Source organism: Acipenser ruthenus, chromosome 27 (assembly GCF_902713425.1).
Source record: "Acipenser ruthenus chromosome 27, fAciRut3.2 maternal haplotype, whole genome shotgun sequence".
In the NCBI taxonomy this organism is placed as follows: Eukaryota; Metazoa; Chordata; class Actinopteri; order Acipenseriformes; family Acipenseridae; genus Acipenser; species Acipenser ruthenus.
Genome location: NC_081215.1, coordinates 5293913 through 5316876, shown reverse-complemented (window position 1 = coordinate 5316876; position 22964 = coordinate 5293913). Strand labels below are relative to the sequence as shown.

General features: G+C 40.4%; 1 protein-coding gene across 5 annotated transcripts in view; it reads right to left on the bottom strand.

The window, feature by feature from the left end:
• Nucleotides 1–22964, bottom strand: part of LOC117431976 (rho guanine nucleotide exchange factor 10-like protein) — an 82739-nt gene that overhangs the window by 48093 nt on the left and 11682 nt on the right. For 2 of the 5 annotated variants that reach the window (XM_059002060.1, XM_059002059.1), the window contains exons 2-16: nt 22533–22868; nt 22285–22312; nt 16908–17014; nt 15540–15590; nt 13969–14061; nt 12972–13105; nt 10652–10768; nt 9374–9482; nt 7696–7799; nt 6758–6835; nt 5967–6146; nt 4838–4954; nt 3960–4052; nt 2153–2323; nt 694–839 (exon numbers count right to left, since the gene is read on the bottom strand). In XM_059002060.1, coding sequence (XP_058858043.1) covers nt 694–839; nt 2153–2323; nt 3960–4052; nt 4838–4954; nt 5967–6146; nt 6758–6835; nt 7696–7799; nt 9374–9482; nt 10652–10768; nt 12972–13105; nt 13969–14061; nt 15540–15590; nt 16908–17014; nt 22285–22312; nt 22533–22863 — 1859 coding nt within the window. In that variant the 5' untranslated portion in view covers nt 22864–22868. Of the gene's footprint in view, nt 1–693; nt 840–2152; nt 2324–3959; nt 4053–4837; nt 4955–5966; nt 6147–6757; nt 6836–7695; nt 7800–9373; nt 9483–10651; nt 10769–12971; nt 13106–13968; nt 14062–15539; nt 15591–16907; nt 17015–18729; nt 18888–22284; nt 22313–22532; nt 22869–22964 lie in introns of those variants that run through there. The other 3 variants (XM_059002061.1, XM_059002062.1, XM_059002063.1) reach the window with 3 other exon arrangements.

Here is a 22964-nt window from a genome sequence, read left to right as displayed (position 1 = left end):
CCTTCCAGCTGAAGTGAATCAACATTAGCTACTCTCCCTCAAGTCAGTTACTTACAGTTCATTCTTTTTGGTTTAAAAGCCCTTGAAAATATGCCTGAACATAAAAAAGGCCTTGAAACAAATAAAGTTGTTTGTCTCCAACATGGTGAAAACTGAACAAAAATTAACATTTCTACCATCTCCAGACACCATGTGATCTTTTTTATGCACATGACCGCTCTGGAATCTTTATCGCCTAAAGTGGTTCACTGTATGTATCTTCAACCAACAAAACTTACAACCAACAATAATTAACAAATAAAATAATATCTGAGAGTTAGGTTGCTTTTATAATTTTGATTTGAAAAATTCTGGAAAAAGAAAGTGCCTATTGAAAGAACATGTCAGATATGCATGTACGATATATAACAGAGCTTGATGATATGTACAGCCATCTGAAATGTCATGGTATCAGATGGAAGAGAGATCACATTAAAATTAGCAACGCTGTTAAATCATTCTTATTTACCCGTGTAAGATATAAGCAGATTGTCACCTCTCAAGGTCAGAGCAGCCAGTAAGCCCTCTGTTAACCACCCTGACCTCTCACAGAGTAGATACCAGCTTGTATCACACAGAACCCTGGAACATCTAGATTTGACTGGCCCTGTTCAAAGCTATCACAGAATGAAGACTTCATTAAGAATCACTGACTTGATGTTGATGTTGGCGCAGATGAGGGTGTCGTTGAGGAGAAACACTTTGCGCTCCTTGGACTTGAGAACCTGCCCCCGATCCCCGTACACCATCTCAATGAGAGTCTCACACAGGATGAGCTGGCGCTGGCCTGCGCTGAGCAGCTGAGAGAGAGAAAGCAAGCGAGACACAGCTTTAAGCCTTGCACCAAGGCAGGAACAGCGCGTTCCTTAGCAACGTCCGCTTTCTGATAAGAATACGCATGTACATACGCCATTTTCAAAGGGCAGTCCTCCCTGTCAGTCAGTCTGTGCTCTCTGTCTGCAGTGGTAGTTAAGTATACCTTGTCTCGCTGTGGTGCTTCAGGCAAGAGCTGAAGATTTTGAACAAAACCAAGCTGATCGGGAACACTAGAATTTGTTCTCTAAAAAAGTAAGTATGTAAAATACATCCCTGGCTGTAAATCCTACATTACAGCCATCAGTATGATGAGAAAGTTGATAAGAGTGACATATATAAAAACTGTATGTACAGAATAGATTTAGGAATGGGTAATTCGGTCAGTACAGGTATTAGTAACATGGAAAAGTATATCAAAATTATTTTCTGTACCTGCAAGATACCTGTGTGGCATACAGACGGATGTACAGACTGATGACACCTCCACATGTAATCTGATGCATCCAATAGTGTATGCGAAATAACGTTAATACCAAGTTTCATCACAATTAAGGCTTTCCAGATATTTGCAAACATGTGTGACTTACAGGTGTATCAACGTCTCCTCTATATCCCCAGCCAAGTCAAGAAAACCAAACTCATTTTAATGGTGATTTGCTCTATATTTAGCAATCTCTCCCTCTATGACTGCTTAAAGGCTTTACTATGATAAGAGCTCCCTCTTCAGGCAGAAAGTGGTTATGAAAATATTGCAGGGAGCATATTGATTATTATTATTATTATTTGTTTATTTAGCAGACGCCTTTATCCAAGGCGACTTACAGAGACTAGGGTGTGTAAACTATGCATCAGTTGCAGAGTCACTTACAACTACGTCTCACCCGAAAGACAGAGCACAAGGAGGTTAAGTGACTTGCTCAGGGTCACACAATGAGTCAGTGGCTGAGGTGGGATTTGAGCCGGGGACCTCCTGGTTACAAGCCCTTTTCTTTAACCACTGGACCACACAGCCATCCAACATCTGATGACTGCTTCTGATATCGCCAGATAACTGACAAACCGACCAGAGATCAAAGCTACTGAATTCTGTGTCTCCGTATATTTTTTCATTGAATGTCATATGAGCCAGTGTGACTTCACACATCTTTTTGATTTAAAGTTTCTACCATCCATCCCGGTGTACAGAGACAACTTTTCACACAACTGGACATGCTTTCTGTTATGGCAACTATTCAATCTATGAAATCTTCAAGCTCATGTAAATTTATGTACTCACACAGACGGCCAGACAGGTTACCTTGTTTAGCGCTCGGTCGCTGACACTCTTGGCTAGTTGCTGGATCTCTGCGATCTGGTCGGCCACGCGTTTCTGCTCGTTCAGTTTCTCAGCCAGGGTCTCTAGCTCTGTGAGAGCCAGCTGCAGAGGCAGCCTGTCCTGGTGACCCTTCGGAGTGTTCTTCAGCATGTCCTGGGCAACACAAACCATGGCGCAGGTTACAAACCAATCCTGAGGGTGGATTCAATCAAAAAAAGATATCCAGCCCCCACATTTACAGCAGCATTCAATGAAACTACCAAAAGCCACACACACACTTTCTAAGGGTCAGTACTTAATATCGGGTTGGTCTTGGTTCCAGATGGCACCAAATTCATTTTCATACTTGACAAGCCTCTCAAACTGTCTTTTCTCCCTAAGTGTTTGCAGCCACAGCTGTCTGGGTCACCACTTTAACTTCATTTTCCATTACTGACACGCTCTGATGACTCACAGCAGCTTAACCAACATGACTGTCCTTGCTGCTGTGGCGGTGAACTCTTTCCAGTGCTGTTGGATCTTTCCCCATTTCTGGTAGACTGCAATTGTGCTGCTCCCACATCTTAATAGTGCAGGAATGACCTTTCATAATGCATGATCAACCTAATGTGCATCTCTAATTCAGGGCCATGACAAATCCAATCTGGTAGACAGGTCCGAGTACAGCAAGGCACCATAGAAGAGAGAAATAATGTTGGTCAGAGTGGTACTGTATTGGTTGATTGAGTGCATATGTGTAGAGATTGATTTGAAAGCAAGGTTGTGATTGATGTTCCAGCTTAGTTAGTCAATTTGCCTCAAATACCCTTCCACACCCATGAAATACTCTGAAACCCAGTGAGATGTTTACTTGGCATGTGATCAGACTGCCTTCATCAACAATGACTTACGGACGATAGTTGTACAACGCACACAAATACACAGCTGTATGATCAGCCTATTCCTGCCAGGGCGTGTTTTGTAAAAGTGGAACAGCTACAATCTGCATCCCCATCTCAATAGCTGGAATAGCCTACCAGGGAAGCGTCAATCCTAGCCAAGCCTCTGGGCGTTTAGAAACTGTGCCTGTGAGACTGACTCTCTCTGAAACTGAGCAAACTTTTCTCCCATCTGTGTATTCAAACCCTCTCAAGACACTTACAATGGGAAGCAATGTGCTGCTTAAATAAAATCATAAATAAAATGCAATGCATGAAATGAGTTAACATAATGACGCAAGTGCTGCAGGGCTGCATGTATAGCGATTTGAGCACAAAAGAAAATACATCATAATAACAGTCTATTATATAGAAAAATGCATTGCACATTGGATTACACCCACTCCAGATTCACATGACATAATGGGACATATTATATATTTTCTGCATTAAGAAAGCTACAGGCCCTTCAAGAGGCTGTTTATTACCTATAAAAGGTAGTGATTCATACAAACAGACCCCACAGTAATTAGATAAAACTCTTTAAATAATATTCTTTCAAAATCAGTTTACAAGGACAGTACTGGTGGGTAGTGACATTCATTCACAAGAGCTTTAAATCAATGAATAACAATTGTGACTCAATTAATTAAATCGTCTATATATGATTAAGTCTATATATAATTAAATACTAAATCGCAACAGAAGTCATTGTTTATCATCGCTCGGATTGAAAACAGTATTTTATCAACTGTGTACAATTTTTACTTTTTTTTATTGGATGACAAGCAAATGCAATTATGTTAGTTTCTGTTAACCAACTGCCAATTTCAGTAGTGGGCGTGGGTGACCCCTAGTGGTGATGTACTGACCTGCAGCAGGAGGATGAACTGGGGGAATCTCTGGATGGGTTTCACCATCAGGCCATACAGAGTGATCCGGTCTACACTGGTAGCCTGCTTTTTCTGGGTGTCAGGAGAGAAGACGACAGATAAGACACAAACACACACACACACACACACACAGAGCAGGCTCTTTGGGGTCAAAGCATGTCACTAGCTGCCAACACGTCTGTCATTAGGGGAAGCAGCTGGAAAATACCAAGTTGAATTGTTGAGGACAATTCCACAGGACCTAGGAATTGCAAGACTAGCTGAAAGTCTAGGCTTGCAATCAGAGCTTTCTTTAGCCTAATACTGTAGTGTCAGATTTTAAATGCAAATACAGGTTTTCTATCGCATGTGTTTCTTTCAAAACTACACGAAAGGCCTGCTGTACATAGCGAATGGCACCACAGGGAAGATGTGTGGAATTATTGCTGTAGCTAGAACCACTTTGGTTGCATTTCATTTTGTAACATTAAGCATTCTCTCCCTTCAAAAAATAGGATTTAATTAAAAGACACTGAGAATTTGCACAATAGTCTTATAGTTTGACCAAAGTCAGACACTGTAGTTGAGACACACATAAACATGTTTGTTTATGGGGTAATGCAGATTTTGCATTGACTCCCACATAGTGTCGATTTACAATCCTAAACTCCGAGGAGCATGGATCACCACAATAATGAAAGTTGAGGCTAAACACTCCTGCATTGAACGTTCTTTTAAAGGTATATTTCATTTTTTTGAAATACATGTTGAAATGCTAGAGGGATGACCTCCCAATAAGGTATGTTTTGTCAGGTTCTATTACCTTGTGGGGTCTTCTTTGACCCCGTAAGCAAGAGCTCACACATCCACACACTTACCTTGAGGAATTCCAGGAAAGCAGGTTTGGAGATGCAAGCCTTTTTAATCAGAGCCATGGCATTAGTGAAGTTATTGACATAATCGCTGTACACATCCAGAACCATGGACTTGGAAAACTGTGGTATAAAACCAACAACCAAATTAACAAATAACAAGCATTTTCTAAAATGTTACAGTCCTCAAAACAAGCAGCTAAGTGGTGTTGAATTTATGGAGAGGGCTTTTGCATGGGGGCTGAGTACCAGCAGCCCAGCCCACTCAATTAAAACAGCTGCATCATTACACATGTGCGGCATTGTGGGAAGAATCATTTTATTGTTTGGTAAAATAATGTCAAGATAAAGCGAGGTGCCCTTTTGAAATCTAAACGCTGCCTTTAAATTAAACCAGATGATTAATTAGATCAGTGATTGATCGGGGTTTTATCAAGAACTGGAGTGGCTCATTAATTCCTTGCAAATCGTTTTTTTTTTTTTTTTTTTTTTTTAATAAATTGTTTATGGATTTAAATTTTATGTGCATTGTACTTTCTAATTGCTTTTAAAGAATGATGAAGCAATAAAAAAGTAGCAGGAAAAAATGACACTGAGAAAGACTGTCAAAATGTTTGTCATTTACACAGTTGCTTTTAGCGTATCTAAAGCGTTCATAAATGATGTATGAAACGTATGGGATACAGCAAAAGTAATGTGGGGTTTTTTTGTAAACCACAAATTTGCATTAAAGTCAAGGTGAACAGCGACATCTTTAAGGGGGTGGGGATGATTTTAGGCATAACATTATCTCTATAGGTAGCATAATCAAAAAAAAGTCCCTTGCAGAGTGACACTACAATTGCAATGCTATAGGGACAATGGCAGCACAAAAGCAATTGCAGAAGTATAAACCATTACAGTATTACCACAAATGAAATGCCACATAGATATATGGGTTATAACCCAGATATATGGATAAAGCAATCCACACAGGTAATCTATTGCAGTACCATACAGTGTACAATACTTGTTCCATTAGCTGCAAATACTGTTGCTAATTATACTGGTAAGGTTTCTATCAGGGTAACACACTAGTATTTGTCAGCCAGTTCTACGAGGGATATCCAACTTTGTTACACCCTGAAAGACTCACCGAAGCCACAAAGAGGTCACCTATCATCTCATTGAGGTCCCACTCGGCCACGCGGGACGACAGGGCGATCTGGAACATGGAGTGGCACTGCAGAATCTCACGCAGGCGGAAGAATACCAGCCGGACCTTCTTTGTGCTCAGCATACGCGGCTCCAGCTCCAGCAGTGGCTTCTGGTACTCCTGCACGCAGAGGAGAGAAATCCACAGGTGCCCTTCAGAACAACTCCAGTCAGGGTTCAACCAGCTGAAAACCACTTTACCGCCCAGGCTCTGCTTCTAGGACTTGACATGGTCTGTGATAGGAAGGCTCTGTACATTAGACTACATTTTAAAATCGGTATTCTATTAGGCCAGGAACCTGTGGTACAGCATGCTGGTAGACACAGAGCATAAAGTATAGGGCCTATTTTGAAGTGCAAATGCAATTTCTCTGAATTGGAATGGAATCTATTGTACAATACAAGCAGATAGGAGCTGTTCATATTTTCTTGCTAGTTTTCTTCTCAAGGGAGCACAGAATTATCTATTTTTATAGTTCGCCCTTTGCAACTTTATAGGCCTGCTTATCTTTGTGTAGCTGGGCCTTTATTTTTAACGTTAATTGGCCTTTGCAACAGTAGTTTTGTGTTCTATTTGTACAGCGCTGTCTCAACGAGTTTAAAAGTCAAATTTTTTGTTTTGTGTTCTACCTTACACCAAGTTCTTTGTGTCTCTCAGCCCCAACACTTGTCAGTCCGTGTATATAACATTTAAAAACTGTTCTGTGCTTGGTTAACTTATTGTGGCCTCACCTGCAGGATTCTCTTGAGCGATTCCAGGTAGTTGCGCTCGCTCAGCACGATGGAGCCCAGGATGTGACGCCTTACAATCTGTGGAGACAAGAGGAAGCGCCAGGATTCAGGCAAGTTTGTGTGGAGTTTAACATGCTAGATAATATCTGATGGGAATTCCAATGTGGCAATATTAAACTAAGCTAAACATGTGTAGAAAATCACAATTAAAAAGCAAATCACAGGTTTACTTCAACCTGTTTTGTGATGGAATGAGGGAGGCTGTTCAGTACCGACAGTTAGGACTCTCCAGACAAGCTCAAACATAACGGCAGACAAAAAGAAAAAATATGACTTCATATTGTGGAAAAAGAACCCATAACCTCTGAGAATTATTGCATACCATTCAACACCATAACATAGACAGGGGGAAATACATTTTTTAAAAAGCATTAAAATTACATTTAAAGAGAATTACTCTTTCACTGAACAAACAAGAGCATTCGAGTTGAAATCAAATGTGAAGAACATTTATACTTTATTCATAAAACTGAGTAAATCCACAAGCCACATTTTGAAAACTACGAATGGGATTACCATACAATGTAGTTATTTATAGGTAAATTGCCTGCTGACAATGTCATGCTTTAGGAAATAACAGCACATGAATGCATTCGGATATCTTGTATGAACTAGTAAAATACAAAATCACACTCATTTATATGAGAATAGATTATTGTATTAAATACCAGGCCCTAATCAATTTCTAGTCAAATAGAGGAAAAACAAAACACTCTACTGGCCTCTGCTGGTGGTTTAAGGAACATGGTCCTGCTTTAAGGCTTCAGCAGCTCTGTCACAATTGAATTTTCTATCCCCCACCAGGGGGTCTGTTTCCCATGGCTCTCCCCACCTGGGAGCTCTTTGTTTCCCCACGGAACGGTGAAGGGCATACTGACCTGCTGATTGGTCAATCCATCTGGCATGGGGCATAGCTCGGCAGGGGGGTGTTTGGACTCTGAGAGGGCAACATCCAGGTAGCCAGCATCATCCTCCATCTCATCTGCGAGCCAGCACAGCACCGAGAGAAACCAGGACGAGAACCACAAAGCTTGAGCAATTCAAATCCTTTTCTGTTCAACTGAAACAAAGCTCGTCCCAATGTAAACCAAATCCAACCACACTCCCTGGTTTACATCTGAACTTCAAGCACTCGGTCACAAGGTAAAACCAGAAGAAACGAAGGGCTGAACATGATTACTAAAGATATAAAAGATATAAAAAGATATCTTTGAAAAAGTGTTACCTTTAGAAAAGATCCTTTGGTTGACATTTTCAAAATGTGGCTTGTCATTAAGTTTTAGTATTTCTAAAAATTTTATTTAATCCAACAAATAAAATTCAGATTTCACTTTTCCTTTCAGTTAGGCTTGGGCTCTCGTAAACGGAAATTATTTTAAACAGAATACATTTCAGCTATAATAGGAATTGTTCAACTTCTTACATCAATAGTTTGCATCAATTAATGTTTGCTGTAAAGCACTGAAACTAGCTTTAAAATGATACCCTTGTTATTTGTCATCCACCTCATTCTACCACACTGTTTTATGTGGGCATATTATACAGCTGCTTTTTTTTTTTTTTTTTTTTTTTTTTAACACAAACCCAACACCTGCCCTGGAACCCATTTCTTCAACACGTAGCTTTCTTTACCCACAGCTCCTCAGAATTTGGTCCACTTCAAATGAAACCCAGGACTGGGCACAGGACTAGTGAGAGTTTGGGTAGATGTGTGATTAAGGAAGTTTCTCACTTTGTGTGAGAGTGTGTTATACACAATGCAGCTAAAACTAAAGTAAATTAAGTGAGGTAAACAAACATTACAGTTGGTGTGTACTAGTGCCACCTTCAGTGTATTACACACACACACAAAAAACAAGAGACTTCCTAGAATGGGCGTGCCCTAAGAGACTTTAAATATCTTAAAGAAAATCTTCAAAAACGTCCACTCTGCATCTTTGAGAGGCGATGTCATGGAAGTAAAAGGTAAATGAAAGTGTTTTGTTGTTGTTGTTATTTTTACTGTTTTCATTATGTTTTTGTGATTCTTGGTTTGTTTTGGATTGGCAGGGAGGGGGTTAAATTCCTCCCTGTAAAAATGCATGTGAGAATGTGGCTGGAGCCTTAAGTGTTTAATTGTTAATTATTAGTTAATTGGGCTCCAGCCACAGACTATAAAAGACAGCTGAAACCCTTTGTTAGAGAGAGGAGTTTTGGGTGAGTTTGTTTGTTGGTGTGCTGTGCTGTTTAGTTTTTGAGAAAGAAACTGTAGTGAAGGCTAATGCCCAGCCTACATTTCTGTATTTTGTTTGAACCTTTTTGTTGGCCCTTGTGCCTGTTTATTTGATTATTTTTTGTTGAATAAAGATCATTATTTTGCCCCTTCCACTGTCTCTGAGCCTCAAACCTCTGTCATCCTGCCACACGTGGAAACAGTAAAAATAACAACAACAAAACACAAATTATAGGGGCGAGCTGGCACCCCATCACAGAAAGGTATATCTTTTGTTTCTAATGCTACACCTTCAGAAATGTAGAGACAAAAAAACAGCACAGGGTTATTTTCTAAATACATACCTTGAATATCCTTCTTCAGCAAGAAGGGGACTTTTTTCATGACAGCAATTTTTGTCTTTTCCAGTCCGTCTTTCGTTCCATTTCTGGCGGCTTTCATTAGCTGATGTACCTGTTGGCAACAGAAAAAACATATATTATTTTGACTAATGTGAGATAAGAGTTCCGTGGTAAGAAAAACTGGTCTGCATATCACAGAATAAAAATCAATTCTTTAGATTCTTGACCAGCAATTCCAGGCTTTTTGATAGCCACCAAAACCTGGAATTATGATTGTGGATTACATTTCTAAGCTAATAAGGGAAGGATCTCTATGCTTAATGCAGCAAAGCATCGCAAGGCAGTGTTTCCTCCCCTCCATCATTTACCGCAGTCAGAGGAAACTGTAGCACTTTACTGGCAAACCCAACTCAGACTATGTCGAACGCAAGGGCTTTGCTAGAGAAAATCAATCACGTCAGTAAAGTAAATACTGCCCTGCTCAGCCAGAGGACCAGAGCGCTGCAGTAATAAATTAGAAAGGTTTTTAACCTCCCGGGTCCAGGGATACCGCTCCTTCAAGATAAAACCTTGTGTTGAAAGTTTCTGTCGATTTCTATTGACGTCTATTTATTTACGTATAGCTTACCCACAGAATTGTTCGCTTTACTCCATGATATTGCTCTTTGGTGTCTTTTTTTGCAATATTTTCAGTAGTTTAGCCTTTTATTTACTCTACTTCAAACACCTCAGACCTTGTTGACCGTGTAGTTTGTCTACCTTCTCCAAATGTCAGTCTAGCTAGCAGTGGGTGTTTGAAATGCTTCCCTGTTTTTTGCAAGTTCTTATGATTTTTTTCTGCTGTTTTAGTTCATTTCGTCTTTGAAATCAGGTGAAGCCTATTTATCGTGCCACCATGCATTGATTTACCCCCTGTGCAGCAGGTATTCAGATCCCACTTGACACCACTTAAAGTGAAGTTTCATGTTTCAGGTAGGATCCTAATACCTGCTGCACAGGCAGTGAATCTACAGTGTGGTGGCAGGTTAAAAGTTCGCCAAAGAGATAAAAAAATAAAAATATCCAATAAGAATTAGCGTCTTATTTTCCCATTTGAAAGACACAAACATTATTTTAAACGTGTATTTGATTTTTTTTTTTCCTAGCAATTAACGACCAAAAGAAATAGCAATGGAGTAATGAGAAGAGCATGAGGACTCCAATAACGCTTGTTATCTCTAAGAATCGTTTGGTTTAATTCCACCCCCTCCCCCTAATTCCAGGCCAGGCAACCAGCTGTACCTTCCAGTCATAGCTCGGTTTTATCTGGCTGATGTCGCGGCGCCCCAGCCGCATAGCAAGCAGCTCACGCTTGGTCCGGGCGCACCGTTCCTTCAGGCCCCGCACGTCAGGGGAGAGCTGTGGGCATCGCCACGGTAACCCAATACAGGGAAGCAGAGAGGAGAGAGAGAGGGAGAGACAGGAGAGAGGAGAGGGGAGAATGAAGGCAAGCAAAGCAGCAATAGTTTGTGAGCGAGTTTGTGAGCATTCCTGCAAAAGAGCAAGGGTATTTTAACCCTGTTGCAAATGAACACTGGTGACAAGGGCCCAGTCGGGAAAGTTTATACCTAGACTTGCAGAATGCCTGACCAGTTGGTATCACTAACGCGTGATAGACAATGATCTCCAGACAAATTTCCCCCTGTGAAGGGCCAATCGAATGATCCACCCTGCTAAGATCATCAACTTGCAACTGTAGAATGCATGTCCTGCACTCCAAATGGTTTTTACCACATGAGCCACTGACAAGATATATAACCAAAAACAGCAGAACATTTCATTTTCAGAGCTTCAATATTTAGGCAGATATTGTTGCATTGCGGACTACTACTGAATTACAATCATTTTCAAACACTAAACCTGTTTTGCTATGCGTTTTGTAGGGTTACAGAAAACATGACCAACTTCTGGCCTAATCATGTGAATTTTGCATTCTGATACTGTATATGCTCCCTCTTTATTCTTAAGCTCTCCCTGCTTTTACAGCCCAATTTCAGATCAGCAGAATCATTCAATTACAGTAACAAATATCCTTGATGTCCTGTGACGGAATAAGCAAAGGTAGAGGCTAAGTGATGGAAGATCTACCAGTACCTTGAAATGTGAGAGAAGGCTCAGCAAAGCTCCGAGGCGTTTCTAAATTCCAGCATTCACCACAGCACAGGGAAGGACAGAGAGACAAAAAAAACTAGCAGAAGCACAGTCGGGAAATCCAGAGAGGAAGAGAAACTAAAAAACACTTTCAGTTTGAAGGAACCCCATTCCTTATGTCACTTCCAGGCCAATGAAGAGCCTCCATGAAGCACTTACACTATCCCTGTACCTGAACATCTCCCTGTACCAGCGAACTCACCATGTAGAACGGGACACCTTTCAGAACAGGTTATTCATTCTTCTGCTAACACCTACCCATTCCCCTTGCCTAAACCCCACATTCAGCTACAGGAAGAGAAGAGGCGCATTTCCAGCAAAGAACTGTAAGAGTATATTGGAGTTGTCGTTATCCCCATCTAGATAATTAAACCAGGGCCACCTGACCACGAGGACCACTGGAGATCATTATATTATTATAAATGAAATCGTTCTTCATTCGGAGCATCCCAGGGCACTTTATACAAAAAAAAAAAAATACATAAATATATATGTGTGTTTTAAGAAATAGTTGTGAGTCATGCATCTCCCTAGCTATTGTAATCATTTCATCCTTGCTCTGTGAAGACGACAGTGGACAAAAGTTTGTAGCAATTTATTTAACCTTCATAAGGTAAGCTGGAGTCCATTCAGACCCCATGGTGCTTTAGTATCAGTTATGTGGATCTAGTACTTGATTTCTGTTTCCTTTTAGGTAGTTGTCAGGCACCCATCCTGTTACACTATGCAAAGCATCATTTTTTTAAAGGATAAGTCCAGGTAGCCTGGTTGAATTTCCCAAATTGTTTTAGGTTTGGGGTACGTATGGACCCCAGGCGTAGTGTATCAGCGGGCCCGATCTTCTTGCATGAATATCTCAGGCACCATAATAGCTAGCTTCAAGGCTTGTTTGAAAGTACAGATTTGTAGCTTTCCAATGATGTATCGTATGTCTTGATTAGACGTTCCTAAGCAAACTACAGCAAACCGAAACTAAGGCTCGAGTCATGTGACGAGTCAGCTCCTATGTTTTGTTTGTTGCCTATTACTCTGTTGCTTCAACAGATAGCGTTCCGGTTTCAACGTCATTTAAAAGCACAAGCTTTGTGCTTTCCATTGATTTCAGGCATGCCCGTATGTACTTTCTACCACCCCCTCATTCAGTGCTCCAGTGCTGTGACGCGCAGCAAATCGGTAGCAGCAATATAAAGTGTTCATATACACATTTTCATTCATTCATTTACTCCAGTTAGTTATATGTTGTTTTATTGCTGGGGTCCGATTGGACCCCAGGTTACCAGGAAAATCAGTTTTCCAACGTCTCCTTATGAGGGTTAAAAAGTTAGTTATCTGTTTTTCAATCTAACATAGATCCACAGTGTTTTTAAAGGTATTTTAGCCCCAAAAGAATGTCTTCCTCCCCCGCCGGTACCTTGCTGCGTGTGGGGAGCTTGCTCTCGCTCTCCTCTTCAGACTGCTCATCGTAGCTCTCAAACTCACTGGTGCTCCAGCCATCCTGGGGGCCTGGCTCCTCCTCGCGCTGCACGTCTTCATAGACCAGGTCATCTAACAGACACAAGCCAGACAAGAGCACACAGGTCAGGGCAGCACGCTTCAATAGAGAGCCTGGATTCCATGGTGAGCCGAGTTCCATCAGAGCCTTCACCAGTTGTATGTTACGTTGGGGTTACGCACACAAAGGGCTGAACGGATGATCAGTAACAACATACAGTTTGCTCAAAGAACTTGGCTGTATTCGATATAACACTGAAGATAACATTTCTTGTGAGCTTTGAGTCCTGTACTGCAGTATAACTGTTGTTTTGTTGCTAGACCAATGTGTTGTTTTGCCTAGTATTGTAATAGGTGAATGTATTTTTGTAGGGCAGGTTATTTTTACAACAGATCCAATGGATAACTAAAAGTGAGTTTAATCAGCATTGCGAAGACTTGATATTGACCTCCAAAAAGGTATGGACACAATAGGTATCAGACACAATAGCCATTATGTACTCTTACTAGTTCGTTCACTTTTAAATGACAGATCTGTATACATGTTTGTTCTAATGGGCGTAGTCACAACTTTGAGTGTTTTGTTATATTGAAAGTGATTTGTTTTTAAAACCCATTTTGTTTATGAAACCCTTTTCAATGGTTTTAGATAGGGTAAAAGACATCTTTATAAACTCTTCAAATATGACTGCCCTTAAAACAGTCCTTACTGTGAACAGCGGCCAAAATAGTCCACCAAAAAAATTAAAAATACGGACAATACTATGTTAATGATGATTTGACTGGATTCAGAACTGCAGATGGGCTTTGGACCAACAGCCTTGAGGTGTCCACCCTGTGTTAAAACACTTCATTAAAAATCAACACCCAGCAACACATTTCAAGGGTAGCTATTAAATAAAGGAGTCTGCTCTCACCTTCTGTCTTGGGCTGGATATTTTCACATGGAACATCATCATAGATCACTTCGGGGCTCTCTGTCCCAGGATCTATTGCTGGGGTGGAATGGGCTAAAATAAAATAAATAAAATAATTGATTTAGTTTGACCAGTTTTATTCATAGAAAATGTATTTGATCCATAACATGACAGACAGTGGTTTCTTGCCTTTATATAAAATGTTTGTCTAATTTTATTCTGAAAAGTTTGACTCTCCATATTTTTTCTTTTTTTTTTTGGTCTGAAGTTGTTAAATGTACACAAAGACTTTTAGGCAGATATTTGAGATAGATTTTGTTTGTCATATTTCATAGCACAAGCAATGGAATATGACAAACAAAAAACTCAAGGAATCTTGGACAACACTTCGAAGTGTGTGGAATATTTCAAACACTGACACTTGTAACCTTTTTCCTGGAGCAAACAATTTAGCTTAAGGTTTAGCTTAATATAGGCTATAAAAAGGTCAACTGGTGGAATCCACCACATACATCTGAACGTCCCAATAACATATAAATAAAACCGCTGTAAGAATTGGGAAAGTAGCAAAAGCAGTAGCAACGCTAGTGAAAGCTTTTTGGGCAGGCTTTGTAAATGGCTACACATTTAGCACACTGGAAACACATCTATGATTCCCATTCACCTATGCTTGCGGAATTAAGCCATTTCACTTACAGCTGGTAGAGACGGTACATAAAAGATAAAACACTGCTACAGAAAAGTACAAACAGCAGGACATTTGCATTAATCAGTTCAATCACCTTGAACAGTGTGTAGCAAAAGCCTTGGGTTTTATCAACAGCAAGCATGAGGGTACTGGGTATTTAATCAAGTGGCTGTGGAAAAACTTTTTAAAAAATCCTGCCAAGTTAAAAGCAGAGCTTGTTTATCTGCACTAGGAATGGCCAGCAGCCCAAATAGCAGGTTAGTCTTGCTATGATAGGAAATAGGAAATAAAGGTTGTTTTGTGTATTCAGGTTGTATGCCATATTTTGCTTTGTTTTAAATAGATATTTGCAAACGCAGTGGGGTAGCAAGAATCAAATTTTACCCCCCAAAAAAGACAGTCACGGCATCTCTTTTTACTGACGTTAAAAAGAGTTGACATAAGCATATCTCTGCAATTCTGATTTGCTTAATAATTAATAATAATTTATTTCTTAGCAGACGCCCTTATCCAGGGCGACTTACAAGATATCACATTATTTTTACATACAATTACCCATTTATACAGTTGGGTTTTTACTGGAGCAATCTAGGTAAAGTACCTTGCTCAAGGGTACAGCAGCAGTGTCCCCACCGGGGATTGAACCCATGACCCTCCGGTCAAGAGTCCAGAGCCCTAACCACTACTCCACACTGCTGCCCACATTTGCTTGATATTGGTGCTCGGCCTCACCTTTCTGGGACCAGGACATTTTGAATGAGCGGAGAGAGGCAGGGAGGCAGGCTGACTGCTAAATCTCTTGCCAAGTCTGAGAATGAGGTGGAGGACGAGGTCAACTCAAACATACAACACAGACCGCAATGAGAAACAGCTTTCAATTTACCTCCTTGGTCCAACGTCTGCTTGATTTTTGGCGATGGTTGCAGGGATTTTCCTGTCAATAAAATTGTCGATGCATTTAGAGTTTCCTGCCTGAAACTTTACATAGCTTTACATTAATTTTTCTTCTTAATAAAAAGAAACGACTGCTGGAGAGGAATTAAGGAGCAGGGTCAGTGCTAGAGAGCTGAGCAAGGAGTAAGGATAAGGTCAAAGGATTCCTTACTATTGGTATACCAATTGTATTGCAATAATATGAACCAATACAGTGGTAATATATTCCAATGCCATGGTGCCTGTGTGCCATCAAGACCACTGCATTTATTCCACAATTTGCATTTGATGTGAATGGTCTGCTAGGGTTTCTTCAGGGTGATATGGCAGTGGTTCAGCTCATTAAAGGGCTTTATTGTGTGACGGATGTATTGGGCCTCGTCAGAGACACATCGTGATGTTGATTGAGACACAGGGAATGCTAGGAGGATGGGAGCCCAGTAGCACATTGCTCTCACAGAGCTGTTGGTGTACCTTTGCACAGGAAGACAGTGAGTTCTGACACCACACTGAACCACTCGTCCTTAGCTCCAGGCAGGGCCTGAACAAATACACAGAATGAACAGCACGGATTCAGGGGATTCTGCATGTCTGCTACAGTGGGGCTTTTGAGGAGAGCAAGACAGACCAACAACTGAACCAAATAACTTATTAGGAAACGACTTAAAGCAGTTGCTAAGCAGCTCTGGTTAGGAGAAGAGTGAAACTGTCCATTGTCCAGCTGGTCACTTGTACAGTGTATCACGGTTCATGGGTTGAAATCTCCTGAAAGATCGACCCATGTTATCCACAAATTAGGCATTTGTGAAAGACTAGTTCAATTTTCTTTTGTTTTGGTGTGGTGGGTATTTGTGGCCCGTTTGACCTCTTCTCAGAAGAGCTAACCAAATATCTGTGTATACCCAAATAGATACTAGTCTGGCTTCAAATGTTTAAAAATGAATCTTAAAGTGGTACCCAAAATGTAAATTTATGTTTTTAGAAAAGACAAAACACAAAAAGACAAGCAGCTTTAACTGATAGGCCACACTACCTCCCAGTCACTGAGCTCTAACCACTGAGCCACAAGACTTCCAAAATATACCTCAGCTCTAACCACTAGACCACACAGCCTCTTAGACCTTCCGCTCTAATCAGAAGGCCACACTACTCTCTCCCAGTTCCTCAGTTAAAACCACAAGAGTCACTTTGCATGCCATAATAAATCCCACACTTACTCAAACATTCTTAAATCATATTATATATATATAGATATAAATATATATACAGTCACATATTGTAACAAGCATTGCTGAGATACTGAAGACCACCTCCTTACCATCATATATGCTGTTTCTCTTCCAGGAAAGACCCTCTGATTTGTCCTTAGAGACTCCCGGAGCATCCTCTTGCACTGAAATCTTTGGTTCAGTGGAAGTTGAAACCCTTAAAAAAAAAAAAAAAAAGGAACAAACTCAAGTTCATTTGACTAGGAGACTCCTGCAGACCACCAACCTTAAAAAGGGCTGTTTTACAGTGTTACCTTCTCAGAGGCTTCATAGTGAAGAAAGCTTATTAATAATGGAAAGGACATCTGATTGAGTTATACTGCAGTCCAGTTTTTGCAGTACTTCGAAGCTGCATACAGTATTATGTTCTGTAGCTTAATGACTGTACCGTATATTTCACTTGTGAAAAAAATAAATAAATAGCTAGTCGGTATTTTTCCCGGGATGAACGTGACCTGCTACATACCATAGATATGTAAAGCATGTTGAGTAAATAGAAATGCAACAGTATTTGCTGGCTGTCTTTCATTCGTGTGTCTTGATAAATTGCACCCCTTGGTGTACAGAGAAGAACCAAGGGAGGGTAACCCTAGTCCTCAAACCCCACATCCCAATAAGACAAAAATATTTAACAGTGTGAGAATAAGCAGAAGTGCTGCAGTGGTTTTGTTATATACTAGACAAGCAATACCAGTAACAAACACAGATTAAACCATCCAAGGTCTTGCAGAATTCAAACACACTTCCTAGAACGTCTGGCCTTTCACTCTTGCATTGTTCTGAATAACTTCCTTTTAGAAATCTTGTAGAACCACGACAATGACCAACAGTACTCAACACTTTGTCGGAAACAAATCATTCCTTTTTTTAAGGAATCGGCATCTTCAAATGTCATTCATATGTCTTTACATTGTCCGTCCCACTGTATGGCATTTGCAATCATTCTGAGTGGTTCTGGGTTCTGTTGTTCCAATATTGTATTGTTTTTCTCTAAACTTGCCTTTACCTGGCTTTGAGCTTGTCCTGAGAATCATAAATGCCAGGACTGAACAGCCTCCCTCATTGCATTCAAATAGCATGAGAAAGTTAACTTTCAACTCAGCCAGCACCACCTATTCTACAGACAAGGAGAGTATGTGGGGCTGACAGAGATGAAAGGTTGTTACGTCACATGATTTGACTGGCATGAGGAAGGCTGTTCGTTTCAAAAAGGAACCAATAATACCTTGATAAACTGCTTTTCTAACTAAACATACAAACATTCACAGCTGAACATTGTCCTTGCCCTGTCTTTACTGAAAAAGTCATTTATATTTCTTATCCATTCTTAAAAGGGTAGTGTTTGAATAGGATATTCCAATCTTTTGCCAGTAGTAGCACATTTCATTTATTTTAAAATTTTTAACAAAGTTGTTTGTTAGAGTGCATTCATAACCCTCTCAGAAAAGAAAACATATGTTTGGTCGAGAATAATATAACATTTTATGGAAATGCTAGTCTGCTTGACTTGGTGTATAGTTTGCCTCAAAAATCACTGCACAGTAAGCATTTTTGGATTAAATAAATCAAACCGTTCTTCTGAGACGCATACCTATTTCTTTCATACGCCTGAAGAGGCTTTTGAGGTCTCTAAAGCCAGTTGTTGAATCTAGTAACAAACCGCTTCAACTCTCCCAATCAATTATTTTAAATATCTCACTATTGTCCATGTATCTTTAGAAACATTGCACATTCTTCAACAATTCTTTGACAGTAAAACAGGTTCATAATGACAGCAGCATTAAGGCAAGTTTCAGGGCTAGCCTGCTTGTTTACCACACCCCACCACACCAACTTTCCTCAGGTGAGAAACCAAGCTTGTTTCTATTTTACCTGCCTCTCCAAGACAGTCTCTTGTACATGCTGCTGGCATGGCAGGGGTTAATAGTCCTGATGGTGAGTTTGTTGTATAAAAGCAATCCTTTTCAGATCTATTGCTGTTTTTTAATCTCGTATATGCCACAGAACCCAGGAAAGCCTGTACTGTTGCAGATTCCTCCCCTAGAAGGCGGGCCTCATGAATATGTAATAAGCAGGAGGAAGGTAAAAGGTCAGGTTGAGTGTTCTGCAGTGTTAACCCTTAAGGTACTGAATTAACTGCAACAAGGGAAAATGCTGCTCAGGTTTGAACTTCTACATTATTTTTTTAAACAAAGCAAAAACTACATTAAGTATTACTTTATTTGTCAGCTTGAACAAGATGAACTTGTTATGCAAGACATAATGAAATATTATTAGGCCAGTTTGCATAAGCTGTTGTTTAAAGGAAAATGCAATTATTTGGATCCTATTTTGAAGCGACGTCAAATGCAAATGTACTCAGAGGAATCAATTGAATGGAACACAGGATATTAAAATGGGTTCTGTGAGTTGACATGAGCAGTCTCTTTCCAGTCTCGCACAATTTAAATGATTTTAGTCCACATTAATGGGTATTAAACAAATGTATAGCTTGGTCTGATTTTACAGAGGGAAATATTCATTTATCATTTTTTTTTATTTATTCATAACACTTCCATCTGGTTCTCATCTATATCTGTAAGTGCAAGTCATGAAATATACATGTATTAAAAGTAATTCATTTTACACACACTGCATCATCCATCTTTCCTTTTGTGTCATTTTTATAGGAAGTAACCACAGTCTGTAATCATGCAACCAGACTGCTATCAATTACATTGGACGAGTATAATACAATACAATTGGTATACAAGTTATGTCTGTTGCTCTAACTAAAGCAGGGGGGTCTAATCACGGTCCTGGAGGACTATTCCACTCCAGGTTTAACAGGTAAAATGAGGTCATCAACTACAGGGTCTGGATGGAGGTTTGATTGGTTCAATTAAGCCATTTAGAACAGGGTTGGAACAAAGACCAGGACTGGAAGAATCAGCTTCGGCCACCCCTAAACTAAAACATTGCTTTCATTAAAGAGCAAAACAAAGGGAGAATTTAGTTAAAAATAGCTTGAATCGGTTAGCTTGTCTCGCTTGAGACCATGGCAACAGGCAAATGCTGCTGTGTGTATGCAAATTGAGTATACCACAGACCTTTAAAAATCTCAGTCCCTTATTTATTTTTATTTTTTTAATAATTTAGTCGTTGTCAATTAGTTTTTATTATTTTCTCCCCAATTTGAAATGCCCAATTATTTTTAGGCTCAGCTCTCCGCTACCACCCCTGCGCTGGTGCGAAGATGAACACACGCTGTCCTCCGAAGCGTGTGCCGTCAGCCGCCCGCTTCTTTACACTCTGCTGACTCACCGTTCAGCCGCCTCAGAGCTACAGCGTCGGAGGACAACGCAGCTCTGGGCAGCTTACAGGCAAGCCCGCAGGCGCCCGGCCAGACTACAGGGGTCGCTGGTGCGCGGTGAGCCGAGGACACCCTGGCCGACCTAGCCCTCCCTCCCTCCCCCCGGCCGACACTCGGCCAATTGAGCGCTGCCCCCTGGGAGCTACCGTCCACGGTCGGCTGTGGAATAGCCTGGACTCGAACTCGCGACGTTCAGGCTATAGAGCGCATCCTGCACTCTAGCGAGTGCTTTTACTGGATATGCCACTCGGGAGCCCCCAGTCCCTTATCATTTTTACAATGAAACGTACCAGCCCTTTAACCCTATGGATATATAATAACTTTAGCAGAGACTAGCAAAATGTGAAACATGTTAGTCATTATGACATCAGTGAGGTTCTGATTGACCACACCTGTGAGGATCATTTTTCAGGGAGACTGCCAATGAGGGATAAGCTGGGTGTTTCCAGGGGAGGTGCTGGTGAGACCCACCTTCCCTTGGTGAGCTGTTTGTTCTGTTCTGAAAGCCTGTCAGTCTTTGGTTAATGTCTGAACTTGTGCTTGTCATTTCAAGATGCCACATGGGGTATGCACAGTATGTGCCCAGACAGCATTGATAAAAACAGCAACTAATCTCCAATGCTTTCAATTACAGATTTAGGTATCTAGGTGTGTAGATGACGCTTGCAGAAAAAAAAAAAACTGTTGTGCCAAAAAAAAGGTTTCATTGTTTGATTCTAATTATGGGATTGTGTTTTGTATTTATCACACAATGTGATCGGGTGTATTAAAACTGTATTTGAATACCACATCTTTTTTTTAATGCCTTGTAGAAATTCACAAAATTAGACAATATAATTGTCTTGGGTTTGAACTGGTTTACTTTGTTTTTGTTTTGTTTTTTCCCCCAAAATCTATTTTTTTAAGCACAGAAAATATGCGAACAATATTAGTCGTGGAGAAAATTAAACAAGACATGAAACTATGGAATAGTTGCACAGTGTACCAAACAGGTCTACCAGAATGCAGCTGCAGTGAAAATAACAAACCATGTGCTAAGTACACTAGCAAGGGGCACTGTACTCATTGAAGAACTCCTACAGTATTGCCACAGCTTCTGCTTTAAGAGACACAAATGAAAACAGTTTGTCTAGTTTGATACGTGCCCGTGGAGGTTCACTTTGAGGGAAAAACAAGAAGCTGAAAAAGCTGACACAGCACTAAGACGGACTTGTGCAAAGTTTTACTTTGGTTAACAGCACATCCTCACAAAATGGAATCAAAGCTTCATTGGTAACATATTTTATTTTTTTTGCTAATGTTTGAAAGCAGAAATATTGATGATGTCTGTGTTTCTGTCCTGCAACCTTTTTTCTAACCATTTTTCTTTTCTTTGTTTCAAATTGTTTACATCTTTTTTTTAACAAAAAAGAAGTGAAGAGTAAAAGTGAAATCCACTACAGCTTTAAGTGAGAATCGTTGGGTTGTTAACATACTGTCAAAGTTTAATCTCTTTATACTTCGTTCTACAATCTAAAAATGAGCCTTCAAATATGTACACAGTCTTGAACCTTTTGACTTTATAACTCCAGTCTGTCAAAGTTGTTTATAGTAACAACTAAAAATATAAAACCCAGCACAAATTCAGTACTGTGTGAATCCAACTTTCAAACCGATTTCAAAGCTAGCCATTGCATAATATTGTGTTATATCTCGTCTCCACTATATCCCCTGTGGATGATAATACAGTTAAACAGCACTAATGTGCAGGAACAATGCTCCACAGCAATCCTGCGGCAGATCTCAAATTCCAGGGATTCAGAGAGTCTCTCTGCAGACGGCCCACGGGAATGAGCACTTCGTCCCCTGGCATTTACAAACGCTTCCGAAAGCCCTGAATAACAATCTGGACTGCAGCCTACAAGGTGACGAGATGAAGCCCAGGCTTTGAGTTCTGAATACAGTCTCTTTGAGTGCTTCACTGTATGTTGTTTTATGTTGTTTGCTGCTAAACCCATCTTTCTGACTTTGTAACAGCCCTTGTGTGGGACAGTCTGTCTAATCATATCTTCCTGTTATAGTGAAAAATAACTTACCCTCCTGTTGCCTCACTAGCTGCCAAACCTGTTGAACAGATTGCAAAAAGAGTGAGTTTAATAGAAAATTAAACAGATTTCAAAATATAGGATAGTATCAACAATGCCCAGCTAGTGGCTGCAATAGCTGATAATATAAAAGATTACAGAAGAGTTACATATCTATAAATATACATTTTCACATTCTCACACTCTCATTGACCTCTCAAAAGTAAATAGTAATATACTGCATTTCAGTGCTTCCTTACCTGGGCCGGCAGGTTGTGCAGAGGAGATTGAAGGTGCTGTGAGGTCCTCCTGACCAGCAGGGGGTGTGTCAGATTCTGGTTGTTTCGTTCTGGAAGACTGTTGTGCTTGTTCGGTGGGAGAGGTTTGCAGGTCTGTCTGAGGGTTGGGGCCTGAGTTCAGCTTCAGGGTCTCCTGTGTACCATGGACAGTCTGCTCATTGTCTTTTTTCGTGGGACTGTCCATTTTGTCGTCCTCGTTGGCACTGTCCTCAAAATCAAACTCCTCCCCTTGATCTTCTTCCTCCTCTTCTTCCTCCGGCTCGTTCCTGTCTTCTGAGGGTTCTGTCGCCATGGTGGCTGTGAGGGAAACAAATCACTGTCAACACTTTGGCTGGCAGGTTCATTGCAGAGGGCTGTCAACAGGCACACATACTTTAGCTGGTGATTAGAACC